The sequence below is a fragment of the Salvelinus namaycush genome, chromosome 1 (genome assembly GCF_016432855.1).
Source record: "Salvelinus namaycush isolate Seneca chromosome 1, SaNama_1.0, whole genome shotgun sequence".
Lineage (NCBI taxonomy): Eukaryota > Metazoa > Chordata > Actinopteri > Salmoniformes > Salmonidae > Salvelinus > Salvelinus namaycush.
The window spans coordinates 64,673,231-64,701,158 of NC_052307.1; the positions used below are offsets into that span (position 1 = coordinate 64,673,231).

General features: G+C 42.0%; 1 protein-coding gene across 1 annotated transcript; it reads right to left on the reverse strand.

Moving 5' to 3' along the window:
• Positions 1-4,784: 4,784 nt before the first annotated feature.
• On the reverse strand, positions 4,785-27,928 carry LOC120052555 (nuclear mitotic apparatus protein 1-like). Its single transcript, XM_038999540.1, has 19 exons — positions 27,433-27,928; positions 26,353-26,433; positions 18,829-18,921; positions 17,120-17,287; positions 16,818-16,910; positions 16,593-16,706; positions 15,876-16,028; positions 11,099-11,224; positions 10,488-10,616; positions 10,264-10,358; positions 10,067-10,172; positions 9,680-9,763; positions 9,302-9,408; positions 8,766-9,203; positions 7,623-7,629; positions 7,085-7,263; positions 6,126-6,761; positions 5,768-5,999; positions 4,785-5,434 (listed from the first exon to the last, which is right to left on the reverse strand). The coding sequence occupies exons 1-19, from the start codon at positions 27,496-27,498 to the stop codon at positions 5,291-5,293; spliced, it is 3,051 nt and encodes a 1,016-aa protein (XP_038855468.1). The 5' UTR covers positions 27,499-27,928; the 3' UTR covers positions 4,785-5,290.

The window sequence follows — 27,928 nt, forward strand, 5'->3', positions numbered from 1 at the left end:
AACTCCACTAGATATAAATAGGTGAGAGACAAAAAATATAAGCCATCATCATTAATGGACTTGGTATAGCTGATGAGCAGAAATTAAGGTGGGAAAAGGGTATTGAGTAAAAAAAATTAAAAAAAGTTGGACAAAAGCGGATTGTTATTGTTACATTAATCTGGATACAAGAATGGGAATTTTGCTCCTCATTATGGCCAAGCTGCTGGGCAAGACTCTGGTTTCTCTCCCCTACCGTGCCCTGGCACTCCCGCAGCATCCCCACGGAGACGGCTTCCTCGCCGTGATGAGCTTTTGACAGGCCGCGAAACGGCCCGCTTAATGCCGTGCCAGCCCAGACATGGGGCGGCTGGGACGCTGGCAGCTTCTTGGCCCTCTCCACGCACCATGGGCCTCGAGACCCTCTTTTCTCTGCTTTTCTTTCTGCAGCCTCATGATTGTTATGCAAAGTTCTCCAAGCAACAGTTGTTAGAGTCCACTTAGCCACAGATGTAGACAGGGATTTCAGACTGTTTCCCCTCTTGGTAGATTTGTAGACCTGGGCTGATTGTTGGTGTTATCTGGACTAAGCAGATGCTGGGCTGTGGCCCATTGGGCCACACATGAGGGACATCCACCACACCTCAGAACAGCAGGTTCTGGAATTAAACACAATTATGTCAGCTCAGGACTGCAAGTGACAGCTGACAGCTGTTCAGTCGGATCCATTCAGAAATGGTGACATTTGCTGCTTACTTTCAGTTATGATGAGGTGTCATCATAGCCGAGGCCTTGCTGGTGTGCTTGCATTCCAACTCCTACAAACAACACTGACTGTATCCTCATGAGAGCAGTTGCATGAAAACAGAACCTAGTTATTTTCTGTGTGCATATCATTATCGTCAACTGGCCAATAAAAACCTTCCTATGTTTATCCAAAGTTTACTGTATGTTGGTGGTCTGTCCAGTGTAAAAAGGTGCGAGACAACAGGTTCCAGGTACCGTAAGGAAGGGCACAAAGTGGTGCTACTGCCCTCTTGTGTTGGACTGTGGAAGCTACATACTGTAGGTAACACGTCTGTAGTCCATCTACTGGAGATAGTTGAAAACGTCATAGTAATTAATTACAGCCATATAATGTTTTTTTCCCCCATATGTGGTCAGGGATACAGCTACTGTAAGATAAATATTTTTGTTAGGGAAACTAACGTGGCTTATTCTTGTAGGCCACAGGAGTGCAGAGTCTGGCATACTGTATTCCACATGGAACCTCAGTAGGATACAGTTCTGCATGCAATGTGTGACCTGGACATACAGTACAGTAGCTTATATCTTGACGTATATCACTCAGAATGCTATTCTGGCAAAGCACTATATTAAAGATATCAAATGCTACTCATGGCCATAACTTTTCCATGTCATAATCAGCTTCTATCTAAATAATGTTTATATGGTTAAGTGTTATTTTTGCATAACACATACCAGCTTTTCTATTTATCCCTGCCTGTGCAAGGGCCTTCTCTAATGAATCTACTAACATACAGTGCCTTCAGAAAATATTCACACCCCTAGACTTTTTTTGTTGTGTTACAGCCTACATTAAATTGAGATGTTGTGTCACTGGCCTAAACACACTACCCCATAATGTCAAAGTGGAATTATGTTTTTGGAAATGTTTACAAATTAATTAAAAATTAAAAGCTGAAATGTCTTGAGTCCATAAATATTCAACCCCTTTGTTATGCCAAAACTAAATAAGTTCAGGAGTAAACATGTGCTTAACAAGACACATAAAAGGTGCATGGAATCACTCAATGTGCAATAATAGTGTTTAACATGATTTTTGAATGACTACCTCATCTCTGTACCCCACACATACAGTCCCTCAGTCGAGCAGTGAATTTCAGACACAGATTCAACCACAAAGACCAGGGAGGTTTTCAATGCCTCGCAAAGGGCACCTATTGGTATATGGGTAAAAAAAAACATTGAATATCCCTTTGAGCATGGTGTTATTAATTACACTTTGGATGGTGTATTAACACACCCAGTCACTACAAAAATACAGGCGTCTTTCCTAACTCAGTTGCAGGAAGGAAACCGCTCAGGGATGTCACCATGAGGCTAATGGTGACTTTTAAACAGTTAGAGATATGAGAAAACTGAGGATGGATCAGCAACATTGGAGTTACTCCACAATACTAACCTAAAAGACAGAGTGAAAAGAAGGAAACCTGTACAGAATAAAAAATATAAAATAATAGAGCTAAGCACAAGCAAAATCCTAGAGGAAAACCTGGTTCAGTCTGCTTTCCAACAAACAATGGGAGACAAATTCACCTTTCAGCAGGACAATAACCTAAAATACAAGACCAAATATACACTGGAATATTGAACAATCCAGGTGTGCAAAGCTCATTATGGAGTATTGTGTGGAGATGGGTGAGCGAAAATCTATTTAATGCTTTTTAATTTCAGGCTGTAACAACAAAATGTGGAATAAGTCAAAGGGTATGAACACTTTCTGAAGGCACTGAATCCCAATATGACAAAGAAAATGTATACTACCAAGCCTTTCATTGTCTTCATACAAACCAGACATTAAAATCAACTTCAACTCATGGAAAAGTAAAGGATGGCATTCATCTAAAAATACCAGATAGCAGCATTTTAAAGGGGATGTTTACTTCATGCACGATGAGACCCAGTTCCAGACAGCTGTAGTGCATCTCTAATGCAGTGTTTTAATAGGAGTAACACCAGCCAGGGAATTCAGTGATCTTATCTGCATATGGTGTTGATGATGGGGCAGCTGCACACACTTTCAGAACTGTTGAGGCCACGTGCGATGTCTCTTCTGGAAGACATCAGGCATGACATAAACAACCCTTTTCCTTACTGCCGTCTGTCTCACAACTTTCTCACATAAAAAACAAAACGGAGACAGAGGCTTGAAAAACTAACTGTTGTCTTGTTAAAGTTATGAGTAACCTGGTCTCATTGGACAGAGCAGACTAGACTAATGAACAGCAGCGTAATAGGGTAAAATAATACTGAATATCTGCACTTACATGTACAACCATGAGAACACAGCAGGATACCAGTTCAATAGCACCTACTCCCTGAAAACAATTTTCTGTGTTATCAAAACACTGCCATTTTCTGACCTGCTTTGACGTATGTCTTCCACGCATCAAGATTTATTATGAAAACAGATTTCCGGTGAATACCATTGACTGAAAAAGCTCTACATCATAAATAGAAAATTAGACTGAAATGTACAATTGATCAACAATCCACATTTCAAAACACCAACGAATGAAACGAAAAAACCTGGAACACATAACTCAATCTGGTCCCAGTAAGAGGAGGCAGAGCTGGTTGTAATTGGAATGGGGGAGATAAACTACCATCACATAGCTGCTGACTGCTGCATTATTCAAATCCTTTTGTGCTCTGAGAAAAAAATAACATAAGAGGGGAGAGAATGGAAAAAATTGTATGACCTCAGACTTTGTAACCTGGCAAACGTAGGATAATGCAATCATTTAGCTGAGAATCCAAATTGAGCTTAATGCCAGTCTATACATCACTGTTCACTGTACAGCCGAGCTGGCTGCTCTTTGAACAGGCAGTTTTAAAATCATATGCCATTTTGCCTTCCCAAGTCCAAATTATTCCAGCTTCCCAGAGATGTGTGATTTCGGACACACAGTTGGAGCAAATCACTTGCAGACTAGCTGAGCAGTTTATTAATCTGAGGTAAGGGGTATGGGATTCACCACAACTATAAACAACCTCCCAAACGAACAACTTAAAGGCTATGGCCATAGAACGCATGCTTGGTTCCAGCATAGACATATCAATGTACATGTGAGTGATAGCGCAGGCCGGAAACTATGTAGCAAAGCTGTAGGAAAAATGCAACCCCGTAATTGGTAACAGTCTCCACATTTATGTAAGCAAGGTAGACCTAATTAATACCAGTACGAGGAAGATCCTCTCCTGAGCTCGCTGACATATTTATTATTGGACGTCGGAGCAGAGCTTTCTGGAGTCCATCAGACCTGTGTCTAAACACACAGCAGCCAGATGGTGTTTTTTCTATAGCAGCTCCCACCAATGGCTCAGCAGCAATTACCAGGGGTTATCAAGGAGCATCAACCATGGAGCTCAGACAGACCGACAAGAATTCTCCCTCATTTCCCCACTGTGCTCGCCTCAATCACCTCTCTTTCTCCTCATTAAAATTCCTGAATCGTACTAAAGTTAAAATGGGTCTGTATAACAATTAGGGAGGATTGGACTGGAGGTGATGGGAATAGATGTTTGGGAAGTTTTTAATGTTGTTGGCACTCCTTATCAGCATTAGTAAAAAAAAAAGAAGCTGAAAAATGGCATGTCAGTCTGCTGCCATCCCATCATACCCTGCCACTCCGGGAAGTAACATGAGCCAAATGCAAGCCAGATGTATTTCAGCCATTGGGCCCGATTCCATCAAGCTGCAATATTTCACTAGACCGTATATTAATCTTCTAAAGCGTGTCACAGATTTCTCCACTGATAACATCACAGGGTTTAAATGACGGCTGAGTCATAGCTCTCATCAAACCGTGGCGGGGTTAAGAAAACATTCTGCTGGAAAATGTCAGCACACTGCTCCATCGCAATTAACCGCTTCCACCTTTATTTTCAGAGCTCGCAGAACTTAGGGCTATGATGATTTGTTCCCATTTCTAGAATAAGATCAACCAAAATATGGTAAGAACAGAGTTAATTTCAATAAGAAACACTGTAGAAAAAGATCATAGAAAAAATTATTTATTTATATTTCTCACATGCAGACGGTCATTACTTTGCACTCTTTTGGAAATGCAACCACCAAGTGAGTCAACAATACCGGACAATACTGTAGCAGCCTCATCACACAACTGATTTTTACTCTCTGACAACATGGTGAGATAGCATACCTAATGCTCCCTGCAAGAGGCTAAAACATCCTCACCCAACAGGAGGCCTAAGGTTCTGTGGCAGCTCTGATAAACTGGACAGGATGCTGACTGGGTGACAACTCAGTGAATCATTGATGGTGAACCAAGACCCACACAATTCACCTCCCAGGATAGACAAGACAGGGACACCCACTGTGCCTTCAAAACCACCTGATGCCCATGACCCTTTCCATCTCCTCAGGCAGGGCTCTAGTCTGAATTGCCAATCCCCTTCCTTCCATAGGTCCTAATGCAGGGCACAGAGACTGTTGTCTCAGAGGTCAGGGGTCACCAGAGTTTCCTTGCTGCGGCCCCCTGGATTAGTCTTCCTCTGAGGAGAGCTGGGCTCCGTCGTCATGAACCTCCCTGTAGGCGCCCAGCAAGCCCCCTTCCACAACATAGCTCCCTGTGCTGAACCTCAGCCCCTCAGACAACTTCTGGGCTGCCAGCTTGGCCTGCAACTCCTGAGGGAAACACACAACACAGGAAAGATGCTTACATCGAAAGGGTAATTAACCTGAAAAAATGAGCAAGTGCTTAGCAGTAAGCATTAGGCTGCTATGCTATACCATGAATGGAAGTAGCATAGGGAGTGTTCATCATCAGATGAGCAGTGTTTTTGTGGTGATAATGGAATAGGTAGGTAGACGCTGCCTCAACACTTATAACACATTTCATTCCCTCATGTAATCTGAGGGGAACTGTTACCTTGAGCAGTGAGCATTTTGGTGTTGTTGGACAGACCTTAAATGTTGCTCTGTGGTGTGATGTGTCAGACAGACCCAGGGGCCACTCACCTGGTGTTTCCTGGTCTGTTCGCGTAGCAGGTCAGCTGACTGCTCCAGTGTCAGCAGCTGGGCAGGGCTGTAGTGGAGCAGTGGGAGCCTGGCCGCAGTGATGTCATCAATGTGCTTTCTGTCTCGCTCCCTCCTGGCCTCAACGGAGAGCACCGGTGATGGTAATAAGCCTCCAGGAGATTGGCTGGGAGACAGAGACCCTGACGGGGAGCCATCTGTGTTGTGGGCAAACCTGCAAACATTACAGGAAGAGTTAATATAAGAGTTAGTAGGTGAGAATACTAATGCATCTCCATAACTAAAGGCAGCATCACTGAACTATACAGTATCCTCATACTTTCATACAATGTGGACTTACTGATTAGGCTTGTACTTCTGTCTCCTCGTAACCGGGGCCTTCTCAGTCCTCTCCAGGACTTCTATGTAGTGTGGTTTCTTCTGTGGCTGCCTTCCAAGGAAGGGGTTGCCAGTAGCAGGTCTGTTGAATGTGTCTTTAAGGGATCCACTCGAACCAGTTGAGTGGTCCGACAGAGTGACCCTCTGCAAGGCCTCCGCTAGGTCGCTCTCTTTTGTCCTGTCAGAGTCTAGAGAGACCCCTGCATCATCACCAGCCTGGGCCATATTCATGGTTTCAGCAGCAGATACCTTGGACACACTGTCTTCTTGCAGCGTGTCAACTATTTTGCGCTCCTGAACATTAGGTGACAGAGGTGAGACGTCCAATTCTTGGACATTTCCAGGAGCTGTGTCCCCAGCTTGTCTCCTATGTTGGGAAGTTCCTGGTTTATTCTGGCTACCACGTTGTCTTTGTGTCAAAGCCTGCTGGTATTTAGACTGCAGCTCTGTCCTGACAGATGACAGCAGCTCTGTCCTGACAGATGACAGCATATCTTGCTTCCTCCCCTCTTCTTCATTGTGGGCAAGAGCAAGGCATATTCTCTCTGCAAAGTCTGAGATCTTCTTCCCTTTGTCTGGAAGGGTCTGTATGAACCTCCTGTTGATAACATATCAAATCAGTCTGTCAACAAGAGATAACGAATAACTAACTACTGCTGCTTTCAGCTCAACTTTAAGAAAATGTAGTTGGCAGTGATAGTAAAACAAAGGAATGTCAGGTTCAGGGTAAAAGGCATTTTCCTAGTTCAAGTAACATCTGCTAGCTAGCCTACATTCAAGTGGATAGCATATACACACAAGCGCCAAAACTGGCCCCACTGACTAGACAACAGCTGGAAGTTTCTAGAAGAATGTAATGTTGTTGTAGAGACTAACCATTTGAGTTCACTTCTGTCAGATGAATGATATGAAGTTACTTACTTGTTAGATAATAATTTATCTTGGCGTGACAGTAATTCACCAAGTTCTTCTTTGCTCTTGGTTTTGAGATCCCCCACTTGCCCCTGGCGTTCTGATGGAGCTGCCCACGATGACGAGGACATTGTTAGCAAGCTAGTAGCTACTAGTCTAAAACCCGCCCAAATAAGCTTAACGAATAGCTCAAATTACCCTATAAAAACATTACTTTGTAAGTCCATTAGCGTTACACTTAACGGGATTCTGTTGTTCAATAAAATATACTTTCATATTCAGCTCTCTGTTAGCTAGAACTTGTATTTTGGTAGCTACGTACCTCGCGCGCTGTCATTGTAACCGGAAGTAGTACGGAAGTACGATACCTTCAATATTGTTCTTCTTCTGCTTTAAGATTTGGTTGGCGGATCGCATCCAACTTTTAGGTGCATACACCGCCACCTACTGTACTGGTGTGTGAGGCCATTCACGGCCTACCTACAGTCAATTATTGATGAACGTTTTACGTTTAGCTCACATAATATAATTTAAAAGTATGCATTACGGTGTCGCTAATAGAATAATTGTGGCAAAAACGAATGTAGACATTAATAAATTAATTTCTATAGGTTCCAAAAATGTTATTTTAAACGGTGTAGCTACGTAGTGCCAAGATGGAGTCATGGTGGCTTCAACACAGTGCCCTAGTGTAGTCATCTAGTGTATATATAAACAATTGGATGCTACATATAACCTCCCTGAAAGCTTCACAAAATGAACAATTTCAGCCACTGGACTGTGACCATTTTCATGAATGATTATTAAAACACCAATCAAATCAATCAAATGTATTTATAAAGCCCTTCTTACATCAGCTGATGTCACAAAGTGCTGTACAGAAACCCAGCCTAGAACCCCAAACAGCAAGCAATGCAGGTGTAGAAGCACGGTGGCTAGGAAAAACTCCCTAGAAAGGCCAGAACCTAGGAAGAAACCTAGAGAGGAACCAGGCTATGAGGGGTGGCCAGTCCTCTTCTGGCTGTGCCGGGTGGAGATTATAACAGAACATGGTCAAGATGTTCAAATGTTAATAGATGACGAGCAGGATAAAATAATAATAATGAATAAGTAATAATAAAACATACACTGATTTCATTAGTATGCACTGGATGTGTATCATTCAAGAAAGGCACATCATGCTTATCATAACTTCTCATATACACAGTCCTGGCAGTGTAGACAAATTTTCTTATACCAGTGGCTCAGGGATGGCAGTCAGTAGAAATATAGTTCTTCAGTTTTGTCAGATATAGTTAAATATTATCCAATAGATTAAAAAAAAAATTATAATAATTATCATCACCGTTGTGGAGTATCAGTGATTAAGCTGTTAATAAAGTCAAAGTATATATATTTTACATATTTGTACATAATTTGACTAATAATAAAATAATATTGCATCTCATTTATAGAGAGCAAACTAAAAATGTTAGAAAAAGATACAGTATAAATTTAAACCTTCATACACGATAGTGAATTCAGAAATCCATAAACCATACAAGAACATTCACTGTAAACAAAACCAAACATAATTGAATACTTTCAAGTATTATTTACAGAACAGTAGACTATTTACACAATATGCAACATATTCCCTTATACAGTATACTGAATAGCTTTCATAAAAAGTATTTCTTCATGTGATTACTCAATGTTAATCTTTGCTGTTATCTCCATAAGTTTCATGAAAGGTGTGTAGATTTTGGATGGGCTTGATCTTGCTCGAGAACAGGATGGGGCTGAAATGTCCGTCTCTGGACTTGAGGCTTTATCTGTGATTGGAACTGAGGCAGACTCTTCTGTACTGGACTGATCAAGGCTTAGAGGGCCAGATGAAGACAGCGTTGGACTGGTTAGTGTTCCAAAGGATCTTGAGGAGTTGGTTGACAGATACCTGCTGTACTCAGGAGGAGTGTACCTCAGTAAACTAGACTCCAGTCTGCTGGGTGGCGGTAGACCTGATCTGAATGTCCTAGACTGTCCTAGGTATTCTGTAGAAGAGGGATGGATTGGGGTTTGTCTGGGTTGGTAATGTGCTGCTGGAGGTTGGACATTAGTTTCAATCTCATACCCTTGTATTTCAGGTCTGTGGAAGTAAAATGAGAAAACAGAATGAGAAACTTAAAAGAGAAACCCAACTACAGGAAATTAAGCCACGTGTATAGTAGAACCAGTGGTTCATACCTGGGGAGCAGATCACAGCCCACTCCTATCTCTCTGGTTTGCACAACTTCCCTTGGCGCACTCTGTACAGACATAAAATACTTCAGCTTGTCTTCTAACTCATTATTCTAGGAGGAAGGAACAAAGTCAGATCATGCAAATGAGGTGGATGTGATGTAATCCAAGTGGACCAGACAGAGACAGATGACGTCACAAAAGGTGCAACACTGAATTTAGAGGTAGAGTAATGTCAAAGCACAACACAGAGATTGACGATCTGAAACGTAGGAGAACGCTGGACATGAATGCATCCATAAAGTTAAAGTTTTGAAAACCACACCAACATTCATAATGTTCGGGAAGTGGACAGTACATAGTGTGGTGGCAGTCCAGTCTTACCTCACACTCCACAATAGCAATTCTGTCCAGAAGCTCTGAGATGAACATGTCCTTCTGTGCCACTTTAGCTCGTAATGATTCAACCTTTACATTTTCAAGATGAAAAAAATAAACAAACTTTGCATATCAGTATAACATTCATATGTTAGTGTACTCATGTTTCCAGTGAGTGAGTGATTGAGTGATTGAGTGAGTGAGTGAGTGAGTGAGTGAGTGAGTGAGTGAGTGAGTGAGTGAGTGAGTGAGTGAGTGAGTGAGTGAGTGAGTGAGTGAGTGAGTGAGTGAGTGAGTGAGTGAGTGAGTAAGAGAGAGAGTGTGAGAGAGCGAGAGAGAGAGAGAGAGAGTGAGAGAGAGAGAGAGAGAGAGAGACATTTCTTAGTCATTCACCTCCTCTATCATGCCTTTGACCTTCCTCTGCTGACAGAACACCATGTCATTCAGGTGTTTGATTCTCTCACGGAGCTCCCCTGCCTCCTCTTCCAACTTTTGAGAACTGTAATAATTAATTATAGTGTTATCACTTCAGTATCTCATTTCAATGGGATGGAACATATAAAATGCCATTTTTGTTTTGGCATTTGTACCTCTTTGCTACAGTTGCATCTGTTTTGTATGTCACCTCCATCAAGCGTAGACGCTGTTCACATTCCTGCAGTTTCTTCTGAAGATGGCCCTTTTCCTGCAAAAAATACATATTATTATAGTATTCTTGCCCAAAGGACTTGACATATTACACCTAAATACTATAGATATAAAGATAATGTTGCATGCAATATTGCATTATTGCATGCGTTATTCTGGGTCTTACCTGTCCCATACAGTCCAGCAGGCGCTCCACCTCACTGATCCTCTGGTCCCTTTCAGCGATCTTGGCCTCCGCAATCTTAGCATTCTTCTCTGCCTCCTCTAATCGCCTAATATACTCGTCAATTTGGGCCTAGTTGAAAAACATTGACGGTAAACAAAATATATTAAAAGCTTTAAGGCAGAGAACATACAATTTAATCTGGCCTCGTTATCATATCAACACTTGGAAGTTAGGCTACTCTACATTTAACAGTACCATAGTGAGTTACTTGTACCACTAGAGGGAGACTCATACCACTTGTATGAGCAGAGTGAAACTGAAACCTTTCATACTGTTTCCATCACATGAGGTTGGTGGCACCTTAATTGAAGAGAACGGGATCATGGTAATGGCTGGAGCGGAATCAGTGGAATGGTATCAAACACATGGTTTCCCTTCCATTTGCTCCATTACGGACGCAGCCTCCTGTGGTTTACATATACACTTTTCATTAATATGTAAGATGGTGAAAACATCACCGGCCTTGGTTTTCGCATGATTAATCGATCACCGCCCTTTCTCTTCAGGCAGTGGCTTGTGCGAAGTGATATCAGAAGGAGACTCAGCAGTACCTGTAGCTTCTCTATCTCCTCTCTGTGTTTCCTCTGCTCCTCCTGAAGTCTCTCCTCATACTGTCTCTGTAGCCTCGCTGTCACCTCCTGCACTGCATGGCTGTTGGCCTCCTGAGACGACTCCACCTGGACAACACAAGCACACATCTATCAGTCAATTTCAAACAACACTGTGACGATTCAAAGACCTGCTAAAGAAAATGCATGTAGAAATGTCTGTTGATTCTGTATTTTTCTAGTGAGTCCGGCATGAATGTTAATAGTTAAAATCTGGAGGACTGGTTCTTTAAGCTTCAATTATCTGTCAATGACCTGTCATTCATCATCAAATAGAATTGAAGTTGAGTGTTCAGTGGTCAGAGCGAACAAAGCAGGTCAGAGAAGGCCAATCAGTCAAAGGATCAGGGGAGTCACAATCGAAAATTGAATGAAATAACCAGAACATGAAGTGTGTGAAATCAAGCAGAGCATTCTGAGACTGAAGTAGAGGTAAATGAGAAGAACGGAGTAAGTCACAGAGAGATATCAATCATATAATGCAGGGATGGTCAACTTTGATGGGGGTGTGGCCTCCCACCACATTTCAAGCAAAACATTTTAGCAGCCCCCCTCTTGACAGTGGAGAGAACATTTTTACATTTTAGAGTTAATTTCATGCAATTCTACACATTTTGCAATGGGGCGTACAGAAAACGTTGCAGTTTTAAAGCAAGTTTACTGTAATTCTTCACATTTTGCCATAGGGCGAAGAGATTTTGCAATTTTACAACTAATTTAGTGAAATTCTACAAATTGTTCCATAGAATGCCGAGGGCTCCTTATAGACCCAATGCTCCCGAGTGACACAGCAGTCTAAGGCACTGCATCACAGACCCTGGTTCAATCCTGGGCTGTATCACAACTGGTCGTGATTGGGAGTCCCATAGGGCGGAGTCGTCTGGGACGTGCTCACCGGCCAAGCACACGCACTGTCGTGGATGCAAGGTCCGATCCCACTTCTGAAGCAATGTAATGAAACAGCAGGGAGCAGGTCTCGAACCTTCGACCTTCTAGCCCGAAGTTCAGCGCGCTATCGACTGTGCCGCAAAAACTGAGAATTAAAAATAGGTCTTGCCCCTGGTTCAGTCCAGAGCTATCTGAAGTCATACACAACAGAGATGCTGCCTGGGCCAAAACTAGATTCACAGACTCGGCCCAGACTGGCAGTCTGTCAGGGGATTGAGAAATTGTGTGTAAAACTAGTTAAAAAAGCCAAAGCTGATTATTATGTTAATACACTATCTGAATGCACAGGGAAAACAGCTACATTTTGGAAAGCTGATAAGTCCCCCAATAAATTAATTTAGATTCTGGCCCTATTACTGACAAAATTGATATCATTAATGCATTTAATCACCATTTTATATCTGCAGGCTATATATTTAAATGTATTTCAAAACCAGCTCTTGAAAAGAGTAGTTGGATGTTGATGGGGAAAATCTATTGAATGATACAGAAAATGCTGGTCAGGAGTTTTCTTTCACTGATAAAGAAGTCCTGGATGCTATGCTAACATTAGACAAAACAAATCCACAGTGGCTAATCATTTGGAGCCTGGTCTGCTTAAGTGTGCATCTCCCTTTATTGCTGGCTCAGTAGCCCACATTTTTTATTTAACATTGTTATCAGGAAGTATTCCAAAAGCATGGAAATCCGCATATGTGCTGCCACTCCATAAGGGTGGGGATTCAAAACTACCTTGTTTAGCTAAGATTGTTGAATCCTTGGTTAATGTACAACTTCGTTCCTTTTTATCTGATAATTGTATTTTTAATATAAACCAATCAGGGTTTAGGGCTGGGCATAGATAGTACTGCCACAGCAGCCACGCTAGTTGTTAATGATCTTGTCAATGCCTTGGATGCTAAAAAGAGCTGTGCTGTCTTGTTTATTGACCTGTCAAAGCGTTCGTCACTGTTGGTCATTCTGTTTTGCAGAAGAAGTTATCAAGAATAGGCCTGGGATATACAGCCTGTTTATGGTTTCAGAATTATCTTAGCGACAGAACTCAGGCCAGCTTGACAGATTGGTTTCATTCTGAATTTCTTGAGATTCAAAAAGGTGTTCCTCAGGGTTTGAGGGTTTGACATTATTGTTCACCTTGTATATTAATGGCACACTGTTAATACTTGTAACATTTATCTCTATGCAGATGACACAGTTTTGTATTCCTGTGCCAACTTGGTGCAGCAGGCCATTCATGAACTTCAGCATGGCAATGATTAAATTCAGAAATCACTTACAGATCTTAAATTAGTGTTAAATACAAGTAAAACCAAGCTCATGCTGTTCTCTAGGTCACAAAATGTTGACCCTGAGGACCTGCATATTTGCGCTACAAATGGAGCCCAAATTGAGGTTGATTCTCAATATAAGTACCTGGGTGTCTGGATTGATGACAAGTTGTCCTTCGTAACGCATATAGAAAATTTGACTAAGAAGCTAAGATCCAAGATAGTTTTTTTATATTGAAATAAATCCAGCAGGTATATCTCACTGGTCACCCCCAAAACCAATTCTTCCTTTGGCCGCCTCTCCTTCCAGTTCTCTGCTGCCAATGACTGGAATGAACTACAAAAATCTCTGAAACTGGAAACACTTATCTCCCTCACTAGCTTTAAGCACCAGCTGTCAGAGCAGCTCACAGATTACTGCACCTGTACATAGCCCATCTATAATTTAGCCCAAACAACTACCTCTCCCCCTACTGTATTTATTTATTTATTTTGCTCCTTTGGACCCCATTATTTCTATCTTTACTTTGCACATTCTTCCACTGCAAATCTACCATTCCAGTGTTTTACTTGCTATATTGTATTTACTTCGCCACCATGGCCTTTTTTTGCCTTTACCTCCCTTATCTCACCTCATTTGCTCACATTGTATATACTTATTTTTTCTACTGTATTATTGACGGTATGTTTGTTTTACTCCATGTGTAACTCTGTGTTGTTGTATGTGTCGAACTGCTTTGCTTTATCTTGGCCAGGTGGCAATTGTAAATGAGAACTTGTTCTCAACTTGCCTACCTGGTTAAATAAAGGTCAAAAAAATAAATAAATAAATAAATGCCTCAGTATTGAAAATAGGCGAAAGATTGTTCAAACAACACTTCTCCCCGTATTGGATTTTGGTGATATTGTGCATGCAGCATGCAGCAACCTCCGTTTTGAACCCCTTGGACTCAGTCTACCATTCCGCAATACATTTTATCACAGGGGACAATTTTAGGACTCATCATTGTAGTCTGTATAAAAATGTGGGATGGACTTCTCCGTCTGTAAGAAGAGAGCTGCATTCTCGTATTTATTTACAAAGCAATATTACAGAAACTCCCTTCATATGTAACTTCATTAATTAAGTTAAGAATCATAAGTTATCAAACCCGTTCTCAGAAATGGATAACAATAGAGATTTCTTCAGTCTCCACAGATTTGGTAAAATCTGCATTTTGTTTTTTTGCCCCTAATTTGTGGAACAGTCTGCAGAGTTCACTGCAGTTACATGTGCTGGTGCCACTCAGGCAGTTTAAATTATTGATTGAGGACCTCTATGTAGTTTAATGGGATTGCTTTTATTAAATATGTTTATTTTGTTATGGTGTGCTGAATTATATTATTTTATACACATATATGTGTATGTTTTATTGTTATATTTTTATTGTAATGTTTACAGGGCTCTCTTGTAAAAGAGACTTTTAATCTCAATGTGACTTTTTTTTAAATTAAGCAATAAGGTACAAGGGGGTTTGGTATATGGCCAATATACCAAGGTTAAAGGTTGTTCTTTTGCACGACGCAACACGGAGTGCCTAGATACAGCCCTTTGCCGTGGTACATTGGCCAAATACCACAAACCTCCGAGGTGCCTTATTGCTATTATAAACTTGTTACCAACGTAATTAGAGCAGTAAAAATAAATGTTTTGTCATACCTGTCAGCCAATCACCATTCAGGGCTCGAACCACCCAGTTAATAAGTACATTTATATATGCAAATACACAATATATTTACACAAATGAAGCCCATATAATTTGCTTTATTTTAGCACACACAAGAAACTGATACCATTAGAAAATGTATATATATATAACTGCAAATTTGACAAATTGAATACCTGAATTCCCACCACAGTCCCTGAACATTCATTATTTGTCAAATGTTTTATTTTATTTTTTATTTAAGTAGGCAAGTCCGTTAAGAACTAATTCTTATTTACAATGACGGCCTACCCCGGCCAAACCCGGGCGACGCTGGACCAATTGTGCGCCGCCCTATGGGACTCCCAATCACGGCCAGATGAGATACAGCCTGGAATCAAACCAGGGACTGTAGTGACACCTCCTGCACTGAGATGCAGTGCCTTAGACCGCTGTGCCACTCGGGAGCCAAATAGTGTGTTCCCTGACCGGGAATCGAACCCAGGCCGTGGCGGTGAGAGCACCGAATCCTAACCACTAGACTAGACCATCCGTCGAATTGATTAAAAAAATTCAAAACGTTTTGAGTATCTTCATCCAGTGTCCAACTTTTGCATTTATTGGAATTGTTTTTATAACCTTTTAACAATTGTGATGACCGTTGCTACTTCATGGCACTCGTTCAGGGTGAGGATGATGTATCCTGTGATCACTAATGACTAGAGTAAACTGTGCCCCATAAACAAAAAGCAAACGCTTAGCAAGCCTGTGCCATCCACCGTGTGGTGCTGGTGTGCTGTGTTTACAGTAGTACTCTACCTTCAGTTTTAGTGTGCAGTTCTCAGCCTGGGCAAGTTCCAGCTGCCTCTCCCTCTCCTTCAGCCTCTCCTCGGCCTGCTGAAAGGAGCTTCTCAGGCTCTTCATCTCATCCCGGGAGTCCACACGATTGTGACAGCTCTCTAGTAGAGATTTCTGCAAAGGAAGCTAGTTCTTTAATTCCTCATACCAACCATGGGCATTATTGCATGCAGCAATCATGAGTAGAAAGATTGACTCATACACTGAAACTAAGATTAACAGCTTCGAGCTACTTTATAAAACAAACATGTATAATGAACCAGACAGGATATCCTTCACTCTCCACAGATCAGTAGAAGAAAGAAGAATAGTGCTGCACATCTCTGTTTAAGAGGATTAAGACTTTCCATGGGGGGGTTATGGGACATCCCACTGGGCAAAAACTGGTTCAATCAATGTTGTTTCCACGTGATTTCAACCCAAAAATTCTATGTGATGATGTTGAATCAAAGTGGAAAACTGATTGGATTTGCAAAAAGCCATCAACGTACGGGAATTTCATCTTTTTCCCCCCCAACTTTTAACTTAAATCCAATCACAGGGTGACATTTTTGGTTGATTTTACATTGAATTCACAAATGTAAATCAAAACTAGACATTGAACTGACGTAGGTGCCCAGTGGGATGGCCGTGACGAGACAGTGACAGGCCTGTTTGACAGTGTTGTTGATCCTGTACCTGGAGGTCGATGTTGGCAGATATGAGGGAGCTGTTCATCTGGTCGAAGCTGTCCATGGCTGCAGTCCGAACCCTCACCTCTTTCTCCAGAGTCTTCCTCTGGGAGTTGGCAGTCTGGAGAGACACACATGGCACACCCAATTCTCAGATTTTGTATCCATTTTGTGTTTATAAGAAGCTGTTAGCTGTCTTATTAGTCATGTGTGCCTTGGTGTATTGTCTGACCCTGATGTCTTGTGATAGTTTCTGCATCGAATGTTGCATTCCTCCAAACTGGCCGTACATCCGCTCTCTGACCTTCTCCAGGGAATCTCGCACCTGTGCAGCACAGAGATAACACACGATTGAAGTAATCCATCCTTATTGCTTAATTAGCAAATCTATTATATTGTCCATGTTACAGAATCCTGATGTTAGCTCTTGGATACCCTGCAGGCCTGTCAGGTGTACTGTACTGTAGGTCTCTGCTCTGTTTACACTCCTTAACTTGGATCAGCTTCATCGTTATCTTCTCCATCTCCACTCACCTCCTTGATGTATCTCATCTCATCCCTCAGGTGATTGACAGACCACTCGCACGCCATCACTTCCTGCTGTCTGTCCGAGCCTGTCCCCTGCAACACACCGTACACCTTGGGCCCGTGCTGCCGCTGCAGCGACGTCTCTAGCTCCCCATTGGTCGCTGCTCTGAGGTGCTGAGGGAGACAGGATCAACCCGGTCAGGTTTCTATCTAGGCAGACTTTCTACCAGCTGTAGATGTGTGTGTGTGTTCGCCTCTATGTGAGTGTTTGTGCGTTTGCATATGTGCGCATGCCCAGGTGTTTCGAGCATTGCTGCTGAGCACTTGAATCTGGAGGTTGGGAAGCAGGGATGGAAACAGGGTGTAGTGAGGGTGTCATGTTTCTGCAACCCAGTACATGAGCTCCTGCTGTCTCCCTGCTATTTTTCCTCTACAACATGGCTCTTTAGGAGCACAGGTGCACACTGACACAGGTCCTTTGTAGCTCAGCAGTATCAGGAAGTGGCTCTAGCACCTTTATGTTATCTTACAGTAACATACAGATACAGTATCTTATCAATCTCACAATAAATAAGTCTTACTGTGTGAAGAAGCAATATGTTTCCATTGTTATGATCAGACAGGCAGCCAGCCCACATTTGAGTCTGTTATCTACCCTACATTATTCAACAATAGAGGAGCCAAAACAATGGCCTGCCCTACTATGCCACAGACTCCAGTATAAACCATGGAAGGTGAATCTGTTTGCCTTTGACGATAAATTCAGGACACTCAAATTAGTATGATATGTTACGTTTGGTATGGTTACATAAGTCAGATGGTTACTTAAGGCAAAAACAAAAGTATTGTGGGTGGGCGTATAACGCGAATGTCGAGCAATCCAAAGATTGCGAGTTCAAATCTCATTACGGACAACTTTAGCATTTTAGCTAATTAGCAACCTTTCAACTACTTGCTACTTTTTAGCTACTTTGCAACTACTTATAATGTTGGCTAAACCTTCCCTTTAGCCCTTTTAGCTAACCCCTCCACTAACCCTAACCTTAACCCTTTCAGCTAATCTTTCCTATAACCATAACCTTAACCCTTTAACCTAACTCCTAAACTTAACCCTTAACCCCAACCCCAGCCTACCTAACATTAGCTAGCTAGGTAACGTTAGCCACCTAGCTAGAATTCGTAACATATCATACATTTGGTAAATTCCTAACATATTCTAGTTTTGAAAATTCGTAACATATAATATGAATTGTAATTTGAAGTGGGTGATGGATATCCCCAAATTAATATATACCATACGAAACATAACATATCATACAAAAATGGAGAGACTCGAATTCACGTACAGAATAATACGAAATGCTCTGAGACCAGGTTGTGCACACAGGTCCATATGACCTCTGTTTCTACCAGAGGCAGAGGGTTGTACCCAATACTACACATCAACAACAATTGTTTAACATACACAGAAATCAATACTTGGAATTATCTGAGGATAGGTTATATCAAGGATAGTACAAAAGGTTCTAAATGTTCTTGTTTGTATACAGTGCAGAGCTTGCATATTTGTGTTTCACATGCCAATAGCAGAGTTGACCACAAATTCAGGAAGTTACTTCCCATATTCTCACCATAACTTTCTGTAACCTTCCCTTTCAAAAGCCTCTATGTAGGAAACCATGATAGCTTTTTATGTTGTGGTTGTGGTAGTTTACCTGTACAGGTAACTCACTGCCAGCTGGCCTCTCTCGCTGGATGAGTGTGTTCTTCTTCTTCTTCCATGTTCCGTTGACAACCTTCTCCTCTTGCTGAGAAGACAAACAGAAACAAACGAACTGTGTGTTCACAATGTTTGGAGATATTTCACAACCCTATATCCTGATTATTACTGAATTCTTGTAATATTTTGTTTGCAAATGATATGCTTCAATGTACACAATGCATTCCCCTCTTTCAGATAACGATATGGGCTAAGGGTAGAGATTAAATGCATGGATCATGTACCTGTTCTCATCAAACTGTTGATGACAGATTACCATCTTTGTTGAACATAGTCTACTGTAGTTTTGATCACTGGGAATAGTCATTATACTCATTTCTAGACCACATCTTAGTCATAACCCATACATTGTTTTTAAAGAATGGTTTGGACTACCACAATGCTTTGTGGGGAAAGAGCTAGGAGAAGCCTAGTTTCTGGACACTCCTTAAGCACTTAATGACAGACATCAACAACACGGGATGGTAATTGATATACAGTACCAATCAAAAGTTTGGACACGCCTACTCATTCAAGGGTTTTTCTTTATTTTTACAATTTTCTACATTGTAGAATAATAGTGAAGACATCAAAACTATGAAATAACACATATGGAATCATGTAGTAACCAAAAAAGTGTTAAACAATTTTTTTTTTGATTTTCAAAGTAGCCGCCCTTTGCCTTGATGACAGCTTTGCACACTCTTGGCATTCTCTCAACCAGCTTCATGAGGAATATTATTCGAACAGTCTTGAAGGAGTTCCCACATATGCTGAGCACTTGTTGGCTGCTTTTCCTTCACTCTGCGGTCCAATTCATCCCAAACCATCTCAATTGGTTTGAGGTCGGGTGATTGTGAAGGACAGGTCATCTGATGCAGCACTCCATCACTCTCCTTCTTGGTCAAATAGCCCTTACACAGCCTGGAGGTGTGTTTTGGGGTCATTGTCCTGTTGAAAACAAATGATAGTCCCACTGAGCGCAAACCAGATGGGATGGCATATCGCTGCAGAATGCTGTGGTAGCCATGCTGGTTAAGTGAGCCTTGAATTGTAAATAAATCACTGTCAGTGTCACCAGCAAAGCAGCCCCACACCATCACACCTCCTCCTCCATGCTTCACGGTGGGAACCACACATGCGGAGATCATCCGTTCACCTACTCTGCGTCTCACAAAAAAACAGTGGTTGGAACCCAAAATCTCAAATTTGGACTCATCAGACCAAAGGACAGATTTCCATCGGTCTAATGTCCATTGCTCGTGTTTCTTGGCCCAAGCAAGTCTCTTCCTCTTACTGGTGTCCTTTAGTAATGGTTTCTTTGCAGCAATTCAACCATGAAGGCCTGATTCACGCAGTCTCCTCTGAACAGTTGATGTTGAGATGTGTCTGTTACTTAAACTCTGTGAAGCATTTATTTGGGTTGCAATCTGAGGTTCAGTTAACTCTAATGAACTTATAATTTGCAGCAGAGGTAACTCTGGGTCTTCATTTCCTTTGGCGGTCCTCATGAGAGCCAGTTTCATCATAGCGCTTGATTGTTTTAGCGACTGGACTTTAAGAAACGTTCAAAGTTCTTGAAATGTTCCGGATTGACCTTCATGTCTTAAAGTAATGACAGACTTTCATTTCTCTTTGCTTATTTGAGCTGTTCTTGCCAAAGTATGGACTTGGACTTTTACCAAATAGAGCTATCTTCTGTATACCACCCCTACTTTGTCACAACACAACTGATTGGCTCAAATGCATTAAGAAGGAAAGAAATTCCACAAATCTACTTTTAAGAAGGCACACATGTTAATTGAAATGCAGGTGACTACCACATGAAGCTGGTTGAGAGAATGCTAAGAGTGTGCAAAGCTGTCATCAAGGAAAAGGTTGGCTACTTTGAAGAATCTCAAATATAATATATGTTTAACACTTTTTTGGTTACTACATGATTCCATATGTGTTATTACAATGTAGAAAATAGTACAAATAAAGAAAAACCCTGGAAAGAGTAGGTGTGTCCAAACTTTTTACTGGTACTGTATAAAAAGCTCTTGTTTCTAAGAAGAGAAAATAGGAGCTTCCATACTAAATAAATATTAGCTCAGAGGAACTTCAGCCAAGACATCTACTCTGCAGCCCATCAAGCCAGAGAGAGAATGTGTCCTTCGCCCATCCAGCAGAGATAAGAGATGGGGAACAATGACGCCGCTGTTGTTTCATGGCCTCCTGAGCTGGACGTTGCTTCACATTTCCACACCAGATAATCCACAGAGAGAGCAGGCTGACGAGAAATTATGAGGGGCTCCAAATAGGCAATGTGAATTCCAACAGATGGGAGAGAAGAATGGCCGGCATTATGTTTTATGGCCAGTACTGTACACACCCTCTGAAAGAACTCAATATGTCAGCTTCTATTGCATTTTAAATATTACAATATAGGTGTTTCAGCATGTTTGCAGAGGGATCATTTATTCCAGTTTTGTCCTGGATTCTTTGAAGCTGAAGCTGCAACTGAAACAGATTTTTCTTCTTCTATCCAATCAGATAAGGGGCTGTGAAAACAGTTTTAATGTCCTGCCAAAGGAATTTGACCCTTACTGAAGTGAGAGTGTTACGTATTCATGGAAAACCAGATGAGAGAGGCCTAGTCTGAAGAACTCAAAATCGAAAGCAAAATGGGCAATATTTGCTTCTACACTCCTAGAAAAAAAGGGTTCCAAAAGGGTTCTTTGGCTGTCCGCACAGGATGAACCCTTTTTGGTTCCAGGTAGAACTCTTGGGATCCATATAGAACATTCTGTGGAAAGGGTTTTACATGGAACCCAAAAGGGTTCTACCTGGAACCCAAAGGATTCTACCTGGAACCAAAAAGGGTTCTTCAAAGGGTTCTCCTATTGGGACAGCCGAATAATAATTTTACGTTCTAGATAGCACCTTTTTTTCAAAGAGTGTACTATTCACTACTTTAATTGACATAACGCTATCTAAGCTTGGCTGTGTATCAACATTTCTTGCATAATGAAAGACTCCACTGTGCTATATACCTCTGTAATACTGCTTTGTGCCCTGAGCTTTATTTCCTTTCCTTAGGACATGTACAGTTGAAGTCGAAAGTTTACATACACTTAGGTTGGAGGCATTAAAACTCGTTTTTCAACCACTCCACAAATTTCTTGTTAACAAACTATAGGTCTGGCAAGTCGGTTAGGACATCTACTTTGTGCATGATACAAGTCGTTTTTCCAACAATTGTTTGCAGACAGATTATTTCACTTATAATTCACTGTGTCACAATTCCAGTGGGTCAGAAGTTTACATACACGAAGTTGACTGTGCCTTTAAACAGCTTGGGAAATTCCAGAAAATGATGTCATGGCTTTAGAAGCTTCTGATAGGCTATTTGACATCATTTGAGTCAATTGGAGTTGTACCTGTGGATGTATTTCAAGGTCTGCCTTCAAACTCAGTGCCTCTTTGCTTGACATCATGGGAAAATCAAATGAAATCAGCCAAGACCTCAGAAATATAATTGTAGACCTCCACAAGTCTGGTTCATCCTTGGGAGCAATTTCCAAACGCCTGAAGGTACCACGTTCATCTGTACAAACAATAGTACGCAAGTATAAACACCATGGGAGCACGCAGCCGTCATACCGCTCAGGAAGGAGACTCGTTCTGTTTCCTAGAGATGAACGTACTTTGGTGCGAAAAGTGCAAATCAATCCCAGAACAACAGCAAAGGACCTTGTGAAGATGCTGGAGGAAACAGGTACAAAAGTATCTATATCCACAGTAAAACGAGTCCTATATCGACATAACCTAAAGGCCGCTCAGCAAGGAAGAAGCCACTGCTCCAAAACCGCCATAAAAAATCCAGACTACGGTTTGCAACAGCACATGGGGACAAAGATCGTACTTTTTGAAGAAATGTCCTCTGGTCTGATGAAACAAAATTAGAACTGTTTGGCCATAATGACCATCGTTATGTTTGGAGGAAAAAGGGGGATGCTTGCAAGCTGAAGAACACCATCCCAACTGTGAAGCACAGGGGTGGCGGCATCATGTTGGGGGGGGGTGCTTTGCTGCAGAAGAGACTGGTGCACTTCACAAAATAGATGGCATCATGAGACAGGAAAATTATGTGGATATATTGAAGCAACATCTCAAGACATCAGTCAGGAAGTTAAAGCTTGGTCGCAAATGGGTCTTCCAAATGGACAATGACACAAGCATACTTCCAAAGTTGTGGCAAAATGGCTTAAGGACAACAAAGTCAAGGTATTGGAGTTGCCATCACAAAGGCTTGACCTAAATCCCATAGAAAATGTATGGGCAGAACTGAAAAAGCGTGTGCGAGCAAGGAGGCCTACAAACCTGACTCAGTTACATCAGCTCTGTCAGGAGGAATGGGCCAAAATTCACCCAACTTATTGTGGGAAGCTTGTGGAAGGCTACCCAAAACATTTGACCCAAGTTAAACAATGTAAAGCCAATGCTGCCAAATACTCATTGAGTGTATGTAAACTTCTGACCCACTGGGAATGTGATGAAAGAAATAAAAGCTGAAATAAATCATTCTTTCTACTATTGTTCTGATATTTCACATTCTTAAAATAAAGTGGTGATCCTAACTGACCTAAGACAGGGAATTTTTATTATGATTAAATGTCAGGAATTGCGAAAAACTGAGTTTCAATGTATTTGGCTAAGGTGTATGTAAACTTCAGACTTCAACTCTATGTGGAACTTACAGTACAGGTCATGTAGAATTGAAAAGATTTGCTAATGTAACCCATTTGATTAAAATGCCTTAACTTCAAAAACACCATCCTTTGACTCAAGCCCATTGTGGCAGTGGGGGTCTTACATTGCATTCATTTAAACTTTCAATCTATCACCTCTGTGCCACAGTTCCAGGCAGTTCACATGGAGCAGATGCATTACACCACATCCAGGTCAGAGTCACTGATAAGCCTGTCTCCCACGGAGTGTCGGGTTACAGGACACGCCCTTTTTAATTTCATGGTAGATCACCACTTTTGTCATTGTTCTTTTCCGAAACATAATATCTCTGACTTAAATGTAAGATGTTTCCTCCCTCCTTCACTTAACTATCTTGTCATATGTGTTTTCTTTCTTCGTCCTCTCCATCTCTTTGTGACACCACAGTTTTTTTGTCTCCTGCTACCCAGGTTTCACTTCCAAATGATTAACAAACCAAGAGTATGTGCACAATATGGGAGTGTTACCTATATTTTCAATTCCTCTGAAGATAACATCTACATACAGTGAGTTCAACCATCAAAGAATCCAGTGTCAAGGACAGCCCACAGATCTTTACGAATGTCGCTTTCCATGTTTGATGTTGACCTTTAATTTCGGATGTAGGTCGTAGTGACGTCATCTGCTTATTGTTGGATTCACTCATTGTACTGTACTGATGAATACTGAATTGGCATTATTGAGTGAAACCCTGACAACAAGGGAAGAGTTATGTAAATTTCAGCTGCCTTCAACATGCCTGCTAAGTCAATAGATAAAGGGAAGCTTGAGGGGATGTGGTTGGAGGGGGGGCACTTTGAACATCCTTCTCTCCTCCTTTCCCACTGTGCGTCCTTACATACTAATCCTCTGTTTATGTTCTATCTGTAAAGGCCTCTGAAGTTAATGGGCTGGGATAATTATTAATGTAATGTGCGATATGTCCTGACCGCTCCAGAGCGCTGCTCTTGTTAGCGCTGGGTGGCTCGTTAAGTGGGCCTAGCTTCAGCACAGACTGATACCACATTGCAGACTGGAGCGCACAGCTGGCCGTGGCAGAGTGGCACGGCCCTCATACGACTGGCACAGATGTGAAGTGTCATCAGCAGGGCCCTGAGTATTTCCAGACCACATAACTAGACCAGGAAAAACTTGGGGCCCTAATTAACTAGGGCCCAACGTTGTTCTTCTCTGTGCTGCTCATTGTTCTACCCTGACCTGACTGTCGTCTTTCATCAGTAGTAATGCTGTAAACATGCACAGCTTCCTGAAGGGAAACACCATCAGATTACACCATTAGTCACGCTGCTATCAGCTGAACTGTGATGGTAAAGGGGTGGGGCAGGTTAGAGAAACAGTGTACAAGGTACAAAGAACAGCATGGATCTATCTCTTTGCTTTTTGTCACTATCTCAGTCTCTGTGGAGGAGCGACCGAATCATACTTCCCCTAACCTCAATGTGATTCTAAGCAGCACACTGTGTGCTGTCAAACACTTACATTACAAAATAGCTGATGTAACTTTGCCAGACCACAGTTTCTCAACACAAACAGAGCAAAACGGCGAACCACCTCTGGCAAACAACATGCCTGCCTTTATTATGATGTAGGCTACCCATGTGTACTAAGTAGGTACCATGTAATTAAAAAGAGTTCCGTGATTGTTTAGTGATTGTTTATTGTCTAAACATTTGTATAAGACGACCAATAAAATGTTACAGCATCATGTGTCGTGTACATTATATATGATATACGGCATCTGAAAACAGACAACAGTATGCGGTTCTGTGTAATCCTGTTGTCAGCTAGGCTTGTGCATGCTGAAGAGAGTACTACTGTAGATGAAAAGGTACACGCACCTCCTAACTTTGTGCAGAGTACTGTGAAAATCAGAACACAGCTGTGTATGTGTCACATATACTCCCTCTCCGGCCTCTAGGTCATCAGGATTATCCCGCACACCTGTCACCATCGTCTTGCGCACCGGCGCCCCATGACACTCACCTGGACTCCATCACCTCCTTGATTATCTTCCCTATATCTGTCACTCCCCTTGGTTCTTTCCTCAGGTGTTATTGACTCTGTTTTCATGTCTGTGCGTTGTTAAAACACTCACTCCCTGAACTTGCTTCCCGACTCTCAGTGCACTCGTTACAGTATGTACTGTATGTGTGTGTGGTGTACACACCCCTGTGTGGATACAATTGCATAACCAACAGCCCAGATAATATAGCAGCAGTAAATCTCAGTGGTTCCACCTTGTCTCTGTATTGTGTAGACATTTTTTTTTTAACCTTTATTTAACTAGGCAAGTCAGTTAAGAACAAATTCTTATTTTCAATGACGGCGTAGGAACAGTGGGTTAACTGCCTTGTTCAGGGGCAGCTCGGGGATTCAATCTTGCAACCTTCCGGTTACTAGTCCAACACTCTCATCACTAGGCTACCTGCCGCCCCGAACGCTACAGTCCATGGAATGTTTCTAGAACTGGATCAAAGCTGGTTCCTACTTCACAATTCCCACCTGACTTGAGTGTGTTTGAGCGATAGAGAGGGCTGTGAATAAGAAAGGGAGAGAGGCAGAGTACACAGACTACAGGTTGAGGAAGCGACGATTAAGGGAGGGGAGAGAGAGAAAAGATAAATCCAGGCTCCATAGGGTGGTGAAGATGAAGACGTGTGAGGCTGACTGGCTGTGTGGCTGACTGGGTGTGCGTTTTGAGACTCACTGTGTCTGAGGTTGGTTTCTTGGTTTCATTCTGTCCATTGTCTCCTGTATGAAGAGTTAGTCTGAGTCGCCGGATCCTCCTCTGGGGGAATCAAAAACAGACAGAAACACACACCGACATAAAAAGAAAATGTCAATGTCACTCAGTTCAAGCTCATGCATCAGTAATCAATGTCATAGTTGGATGAAAACTAAAATGTGTTGTGTTCCCCAGTGTCACTCTTTATGACATAAAAATGGATTAGTTCAAATATAATGTGATCTATCATGTGAGACACAACATTTGTGTTGTAATGAGCCTGACTGTTGTGTTACAATAAGCAGTGGAATGTTTCTGATGGGGTCCAAATACAACAGGTCACCATCAGTATTTATAATTATAGGCTGTGAAACCACAAACAAAAATGATGCAAATTTAACTGCAATGAGGTAACAGCATCAATATGCCTTATACCACTTCAAGCTAGCACTATCTTGTTTACAAGTACAACACATCCCTTTAGAACCAAGGTGCCCTAGGAGCTGATTAACATACTGTAATTGCTAAAGCAATCTCTTGGTTGAGAGTGAAACATGACGCTGTATTCATCATAAGGATTAATCCAACTCCATGTTGGCTTTTATGTTGGCTATAAATCCTTTGGTGTCACTTCATTAGCTGCGAGAATGGCTTTTATTGGCAGTTTAAAGACGCTGTCTGCTAGGCGCTCTGGGCTGATCAAATAAACATGACAGCCCTGCCTCCCAGATACTCGGCTCTCATTACTAGCTCAAACAGATACACATATCCCTGAGCCACATGCAAAATTCCAACATACCGGCAACACTCAAAAAGTGAGAATGATTAGTTGTGATGTAGACATGCTACGAAAACTAGCCTTGAGCAGCCAGACGTGAGGAAAACAGAATGAGAGAGAGAAAAGTGAACGGGGAGTAGGGGGAGCGGAGACAAAAGCAAACAAACACCAGCTAGTCTACAAACACACTGACTTACAAACCAACACGCCATGCTACTCATCTGACAGGCAAAAGAGTGATGTTTGGGTTCTATCCTGCGACAGAGTGCCCTGGGGCTCCTTACCTCACTGGGCTGCTCTGGACTGTCCTCGGTGGTGGTGACCGATCCTGGTGAGCTGTAGCGTAGCATGTCTCCCCTGGCCTCTGTCCACTCCCCTGTTGTCGCTTTTCCTCTCTCCCTCTCTCTCTTCCTCTCACTCTCTTTCTGGACTACTGTACAAACTCACACAGCCCCCAGCTCCAGCCACTGCGAGAGAGACTAGAGAGTGAATGAACAAGAGGGGAGAGGGAAGAAAGATCCACTCTGACAAGTTTCTCTCTTCAGTGTTATGTAGAATTCATTTTCCAGTTGATGAACAAGGCCTGGTATTCCTGTTGAGTGCTAGTCAGTCAGTTAGGGGCTAGACTACAGCCCTGCTCCACACAATCCTTACTGCTCTGCTACTGTATAGAACTATGACACTGTCCCAGCCCAGACTGTAGACAGCACCTGACTCCACCTGGCTGACTGCCTCTCTCTCTCTCTTTCCCTGAGCCTCCCATCAGACCTGTTGGGTCAC

What these genes read in the sequence shown, in the direction of transcription:
- LOC120052555 (XM_038999540.1), bottom strand. Translation starts at nt 27,498, where the DNA reads ATGCTACGCTACAGCTCACCAGGATCGGTCACCACCACCGAGGACAGT. An exon ending in AACTATCACAAGACATCAGG is followed by an intron (nt 16,707 to 16,817) that starts GTCAGACAATAC and finishes GTGTCTCTCCAG; the next exon opens with ACTGCCAACTCCCAGAGGAA. An exon ending in GATGCAACTGTAGCAAAGAG is followed by an intron (nt 10,173 to 10,263) that starts GTACAAATGCCA and finishes TAATTATTACAG; the next exon opens with TTCTCAAAAGTTGGAAGAGG.